General features: G+C 39.3%; 1 protein-coding gene across 1 annotated transcript; it reads left to right on the top strand.

Moving 5' to 3' along the window:
• Window positions 1-6801: 6801 nt before the first annotated feature.
• Window positions 6802-7224, top strand: LOC113346771 (SKP1-like protein 1B). The gene has a single exon (XM_026590281.1). The coding sequence runs from the start codon at window positions 6802-6804 to the stop codon at window positions 7222-7224; it is 423 nt and encodes a 140-aa protein (XP_026446066.1).
• The last annotated feature ends 333 nt before the right edge of the window (window positions 7225-7557 follow it).

Genomic DNA, 7557 nt, shown 5'->3' with positions numbered 1-7557 from the left:
TTAATACTCCCTCCGTCCCACTATTAAGTGACCTAGTGCATAACTAAATTTAGTTATACACTAGGTCACTTAATGGTGGGACGGAGATAGTATGCTTTTTTTAGACAATTGCATTTTAATTCCCTAAGGCAGGTTTGGATGCCAAAACTACTTTCTATTGCTAAGTCTATGCCCCATCCTCTCGAAATTGTGGCTCGGCTATCTTACTGCTTAATTGTAACCTGTTAACGGCAAACAATGTTACTTAGAGTTTTACTCTGATTTGAAGGAAAAAAAAAAAACATTAGGGTAGAAGGTTTTTTGGGCTAAAATTATAGTAAGTGGGCTGAAGACTAATTTTAACAAAACTTTCTACACAAACTTCTTTTGGGCCAAACACAGGGACGTGCTATATAGCCTAGGTTCGCCCGAAACTAGGCTCGTCCCTGCAATACAATATGCCTACGGATTGTCTACGATCATGTAATCATGTGATGTTATCCCTATCCACGATCACAAAAATAGAAAATAGAATTGTTTTACGCTCCATGGGCGACATATTAGAGGAGACGAACAGTGGTCAGATTGGTCGTTGTAATGAAATAACACCGGGTACCAGTCAGAAAATGATTCCATCAAGCAGAAAACGGTCATGTTTTCCAGTAACTTCTTCTTGTTTCATACCAATGCAGGTGCGCCTCGGACCGCCTTGCGAACGATACAGAGTTCTTGATATCGAAATAAATCACCAGAATTGAAGGCCTGAAGGAGCTATTCCACCTTAGCCCCTAAAATATTTTTTATCTGGAATTATAGAGAAATGACAAAATATTGAATTAGCAAACAGTAAAGAGTATTTTGAAAAACACACTCAGCGGAAAGATTACAACCTTTTTTTGTTGTGCGGCATTTTCCCCTACAAACGAAAAGAATATTGCACGCTATTTTTCCCCTGCAAACGAAAAGAATATTGCACGCTATTTTCTGGAAGTTGTCTGTTCTTTCGATCAATATATTATCTAAAAAGACTCGGATACATTCACAGCCCCGGTATAACTGCTTCTATCCAACCGAGGCTATGCACGACTTCATCCAGTTTCATATAAACCACCATATCATGTATGCTGAGCAGTTTCTGTACTAGGTTTTGATGCCCTACGTCTTCAAGGTGATGTCAAACTGGTTTTTATACTTCTCAATCTATTTCATAAAAGTTTTTCAGATCTTCTGCTGTAAACCCATATGGAGCAGAAGCGATGGATTGATTAAAAGGGAATGATGATGAGTAAGAAATGGGAAACTGATTTAGGGGTTTGCCACATATGACTCTTGGAGATGTCTCTTACCAAGAGAAACGACTGAAACAAATGTCTCTTTCCAAGAGAAACGACTCAAAGTAAGAAACAAGATGTGAAAAGATGTAATGAATGTATGTGCCTATTCAGTTTGAGACACAACGGTTGATTTATTATAAATACATGATCATACCCCATTCATCCGCATCACCATGGCCGCCGCATCAATAACTTTGAAAAGTTGTGATGGCGAAATCTTTGTTCTTGAGCGGGAAGCTGTTAGTTATTGAAGACTAATTAATTATTTCCTAAAGTTAGTCGTGGTTATTTAGGGAAGGGGTTTCCTAAACCGGTTAGAATTCTTGGTGGCCAAGTTTGTAACCTATATAAATAGGTAGTTAGGCCTTGTAGAATTAGTGCATTGTGTAGAAAACGATATAAGAGATCAGTGAGAGATTTCTTGTATAGCTTTTAGGGCTAAAGGTAGGATTTCGTTGTGAGAGCATATTGGTGAGGAACAAGAGACAAGGTTATCGTATCGGGTAATTGTTGCGGTGTAACCAAGGGTTTGCTGGGATTCACACGACGCTGTAATCGTTTTTCTTCATAGTGGATTTGAGTTGGTGCGGCTCAAAGTGGACGTAGACGATATATACAAGTTGTATGTATTGGTCGAACCACTATAAATCTTGTGTCTTGTGAGTTGATTTATCTTTCTCGTATTATTATGGTTGCTTGTGCTTGGTTTACTTATTATTCATCATACTATCTCAAGATCTGTTATTCCGCGGTTGTCAGTGATTATTCCCTAAGAAAATCCTGACAACTGGTATCAGAGCTCGGGTTAGAGCTTTAGGGTTTATCGTAGTACGATTGGAGTGGGAGTTATGGATGATAATAACGAAAGTACGGTAGCTAGGGTTAAAGTTTTTAATGGGAAGAACTTTGCGTTTTGGAAGTCTCAGATGGAAGACTACCTATATGAGAAAGACCTTGCTGATCCTTTGGGTGGAGCTGCGAAAAAGGGATGGACAACTCTTGATCGCAAGTGTGTAGCCGTGATCCGTAGATGTCTAACGGAGAAAGTCTACAATAACGTACAAGAGGAAACTAGTACGAATGATCTTATGGATAAACTTGAAAAGTTGTATCAAAAGTCATCAGCCTCGGGGAAGATTATGTTGTGTAAACAATTATTTAATCTGAAGATGCAAGAAGGCGAAGCGATTCCATCACATCTTGGCAAGTTTAAATCAATTATTTCTCATCTTTCAAAAGTTAGTATTACTTTTGATGATGAAGTTCAAGCTTTACGGTTGTTGTCGTCATTACCAAAGAGTTGGGAGACTGCAAGGACAACCATTAGCAATTCCGCAGGGAGCAAGAAGTTGAAGCTTGATGATGTGCAACAAAGGTTAATTGTTGAAGAGGAGAGAAGAATAGAACAAGGTTATGTTTCTAGTTCTTCAAGCTCGGCCTTAAGTATGCATGAAGAAGATAGAGGCAGGAGTTCAAATAGGAACAACAACAAGACTAGATGGAAGTCTAGGGGGAGATCTCAATCCCGTCCTAGAGGTGTTGTTGAGTGTTGGGCGTGTAAGAAAGTAGGAAACTACAAGCGCGATTGTCCGGAAAACAAAGGTGCTAATAATGGTGGAAACAAAGGTAATCAAGAAGAGATCAACGTAGTTGCAGTTGCGGAACCGGTGAAGGTCCTTGTTGATAACAAGAAGGTGATTACGGAAGGTTTTCTACTACTCTCTGAGGACAAGCAAGATGAGTCTTGTATTATAGACTCGGGATCTTCTTTCCATGCAACGGGTGACAATAGTATTATGATCTCTTATAAAGAAGGATACTATGGCCAAGTATTTTTGGGTGACGGTGAAGCATGCGGCATCATCGGTTTGGGTGATGTGATCTTGAAAGTCAACGGTTCGACATGGAAATTGAAGGATGTACAACACGTTCCAAATTTGAAGAAAAACTTGGTGTCTGTGGGCCAAGTTTGTGATGATGACTGTGAATTTATGTTAACCAAACACAATTGGAAAGTAAAGAAAGGGGCTATGGTATTAGCTCGTGGAGTTAGAGTCAATACTTTATACCGGACTTCAGATGGAACTACTTTAGCAGTAGCTAGTAGTGGTGAAGACACTAACTTATGGCATAGAATATTAGGGCACATGAGTGAGAAGAACATGAAGATTCTATGTTCGGGAAGATATCTACCTAAGGTGAAGTCTGTTGATATGAGTTTTTGTGAAGACTGTGTTCTTGGAAAACAAAAACGCGTTAGTTTCAGCAGAGGAGGAAAAGACTTGAGAAGTGCAAAACTTGATTTGGTTCACACGGATGTATGGGGACCAATTGATGTTGCATCTCACAGCGGGTTCCAATATTATGTCACCTTTATTGATGATCACTCAAGGAAGGTGTGGCTTTACTTCATGAAGAATAAGTTCGAGGTGTATCAAGTGTTTAAGAAGTGGAAAGCTTTGGTTGAAACAGAAACTGGTCTGAAGTTGAAGTGTCTAAGGTCAGATAACGATGGTGAGTATGACAAAACAGAATTCTTACAGTTATGTGTTACGAATGGAATTCGTTTGGAGAGGACAGTTCCAAGGACACCACAGGAGAATGGAGTAGCAGAACGTATGAATCGGACGTTGAATGCACGTGCAAGGTGCATGAGGTTACAGTCTGGTTTGCCCGAGACCTTCTGGGCACATGCAACAGAGACGAATGCTTATCTAATTAACAGGACACCTAGTAGTCCATTAGATATGAAGATACCATAGGAGGTTTGGACTAGCAAAAAGGTAAATCTTTCCTATTTGAAAGTTTTTGGTTATGTTGGTTATGTTCATCTTAGTCCCGGTGAGAGGTCTAAGATAGGTGCTCAAGCAAAGAAGTGTATATTCCTTGGTTATGGAATTGACGCTTTTGGGTATAAACTTTGGGACTATGAAGGTCACAAAGTTATTAGAAGTAGAGATGTCACTTTTAATGAGAATGAGCTGTACAAGGACAGGAATACAGCACAAGTTGAAGATGTCAGGTCAAGCAACGTCGATAAGGAGTTGTATATCGATATTGATGATGTTTCTAGAAGAAGTGTGGAACAAGAAGAGCATGATGTTACTGATGGCAGAGAAGTACAAGTTGAAGAGACTTCTACTGCAATGGGAGTTATTCCTACAGTTTCACAAGAAGTACGAAGATCGTCAAGAACTCCTAAACCAAACCCAAGGTATGCTTTGAATTATCTATTACTTACGGATGGAGGCGAACCTGAAGATATTAAGGAAGCTCTAACAGCTGATGATTCAGGCAAGTGGAAACTTGCTATGGAGGATGAGATAAATTCACTTGATGAGAATGGCACTTGGGTGTTAGTAAAATTACCAAGAGGTAAGAAGCCGTTGCATAACAAGTGGGTTTATCGGATGAAATCTGAAGCAAATGAAGAAATTCGTTACAAGGCGAGGTTGGTTGTGAAAGGTTTCCAGCAAAAACCTGGTGTTGATTACAATGAGATATTTTCTCCAGTTGTGAAGATGACTACTATTCGAGTAGTGTTAAGTCTAGTGGATTCTGAAGATCTCTACCTTGAACAGTTGGATGTAAAGACAGCTTTTCTTCATAGTGACCTAGATGAAGAAATTTACATGAAGCAGCCAGAAGGATTCATAGTAAATGGCAAGGAAGAGATGGTGTCTAAGATAAAGAACAGTTTGTATGGTATAAAACAAGCCCCGAGACAGTGGTACAAGAAGTTTGATAACTTCATGCATAGAAGTGGTTACTCACGGTGTAATGCAGATCATTGTTGTTACTTCAAAAGGAATGGTTCTGACTACATTATATTACTACTGTATGTGGATGATATGTTGGTTGCCGGAACATCTCTACAAGAAGTTGAGAATTTGAAGAAAAAATTAGCAAGTGAGTTTGCTATGAAAGATATTGGTGAAGCAAAGCAGATTCTTGGTATGAGGATCATAAGAGACAGAGCTAAGGGTGTACTTATGCTTATTCAGGCTGAATATATTGATCGAGTGTTGAAAAGGTTCAATATGGAGAATGCTAAACCAGTTAGTTCTCCACTTGGAAGTCAAATTCGTCTTTCAAGTATGTAGTGTGCGAAGACAGATGAAGAAAAGGAGTACATGGCTAACGTACCATATTCTTCGGCTATTGGGAGTCTAATGTATGTTATGGTGTGCACGAGACCGGATATTACACATGCAGTGGGAGTAGTGAGTAGATATGCAAGCAACCCAGGAAAACAACATTGGGAAGCTGTGAAGTGGATTCTCAGGTATTTGAGAGGTAACACAAACGTACCATTGTGCTATGGAAAAGGTGGTTCTTCTATTTTGAGGGGTTATGTGGATGAAGACTTCGCAGGTGATGTAGATAAAAGGCGAAGTACGACCGGTTATGTTTATACTACGGGGTCAGCTGCAGTGAGTTGGAACTCAAGGTTACAGAAGTGGGTGACATTGTCTATTACGGAAGCGGAGTACGTAGCGGTGACGGAAGCGAGCAGGGAGATGATTTGGTTACAAGGATTATTAGCTGAGTTGGGCAAGGAACAAGGAGATAGTGTTTTGTTTAGCGACAGTCAAAGTGTTATACATTTAGCCAAGAACTCAGCCTATCATGCTAGGACGAAGCATGTAGATATCCGTTATCATTTCATTCGGGATCTCTTAGAAGAAGGAGAGTTGAAGCTCGAGAAGATTCTTGGTTCGAAGAATCCGGCGGATATGTTTACCAAGGGAGTTACATCAGACAAGCTAAAGCTCCGCAAGGCTTTAGTTGGTCTCTCAAAATGAGGATCTGGGAGGGGAGCCGCACTAATAAGGAAGATGTTTTAGCACCGTCAATCCAAAGTTGAAGAATGGAAGACAATCAATAAGTCTTCAAAGTGGGAGATTGTTAGTTATTGAAAACTAATTAATTATTTCCTAAAGTTAGTCGTGGTTATTTAGGGAAGGGGTTTCCTAAACCGGTTAGAATTCTTGGTGGCCAAGTTTGTAACCTATATAAATAGGTATTTAGGCCTTGTAGAATTAGTGCATTGTGTAGAAAACGATTAAGAGATCGGTGAGAAATTTCTTGTATAGCTTTTAGGAATAAAGGTAGGATTTCGTTGTGAGAGCATATTGGTGAGGAACAAGAGACAAGGTTATCGTCTCGGGTAATTGTTGCGGTGTAACCAAGAGTTTGCTGGGATTCACACGATGCTGTAATCGTTTTTCTTCATAGTGGATTTGAGTTGGTGCGGCTCAAAGTGGACGTAGACAATATATACAAGTTGTATGTATTGGTCGAACCATTATAAATCTTGTGTCTTGTGAGTTGATTTATCTTTCTCGTATTATTATGGTTGCTTGTGCTTGGTTTACTTATTATTCATCATAATATTTAAAGATCCGTTATTCCGCGGTTGTCAGTGATTATTCCCTAAAAATATCCCGACAGAAGCAGCCCGTCAAGAAGAAAGTTAGAGTCCGGGATGGTGGGCAAGGAAAATAGGAAGATTGTTATCAGTTATTCTATAACAGGCGAAATATTGTCCAAGGTAGTTGAGTATCTCAGCAAACACGCTGAGACCCAGACTAGCGAAGAAGAACTGAAGATATGGGATGAACAATTCGTCAATTTATTTAATAATAACCACATAGTGTTCGACGTGATCAAGGCAGCAAGTTATCTTCAGGTAGAGGGCTTGGTGAACTTGTTGAAAAAGGGAGTGGCAGATTTCCTTAAGGCTAAAACACCTGAGGCGTTGCGCGGGAAATTCGCCATTTGTAACCAACTCGATCTCCCCGGAGAAGAAGAAGGAGATGAAGAGAGAATTTCTCAGAGCAGCACGGAGCAACTCTCCCCCGACAAAAAGAAGGTGAAGATTGAATTTTGCAGCAGCGGCGAGGAATAAGAGGCATAGATTTCTTATACATTTTTTATTACAGAATAATCTCATCTCCTTTGCGAAGTGACATGGAACTCAAATGTGTTTTTTCAATTTTATTCTCATTTCTATTTGGTTTTTAATATTGGTCAAGATAATGTTTTGTAGCATTATTGTTATGAAAAACTTCAAGATACTTGTGTTTGCACTAAAAGAAGTTGGTATTGTCTGAGTAATTCTATGGGCTCTTGCTTAATTTTACTTTTCTATTTTTTTAATAACGCAAACATTAACCCTGTTGGTAGCGTCAAATTAATGATATAATTATTTTGATAATTAAAAATTTTCAGTTCCAAATTT

The sequence above is a fragment of the Papaver somniferum genome, chromosome 1 (genome assembly GCF_003573695.1).
Source record: "Papaver somniferum cultivar HN1 chromosome 1, ASM357369v1, whole genome shotgun sequence".
Classification (NCBI taxonomy): Eukaryota; Viridiplantae; Streptophyta; class Magnoliopsida; order Ranunculales; family Papaveraceae; genus Papaver; species Papaver somniferum.
The sequence above is the reverse complement of the archived record's forward strand: the minus strand, read 5'-3'. Positions and strand labels throughout refer to the sequence as shown.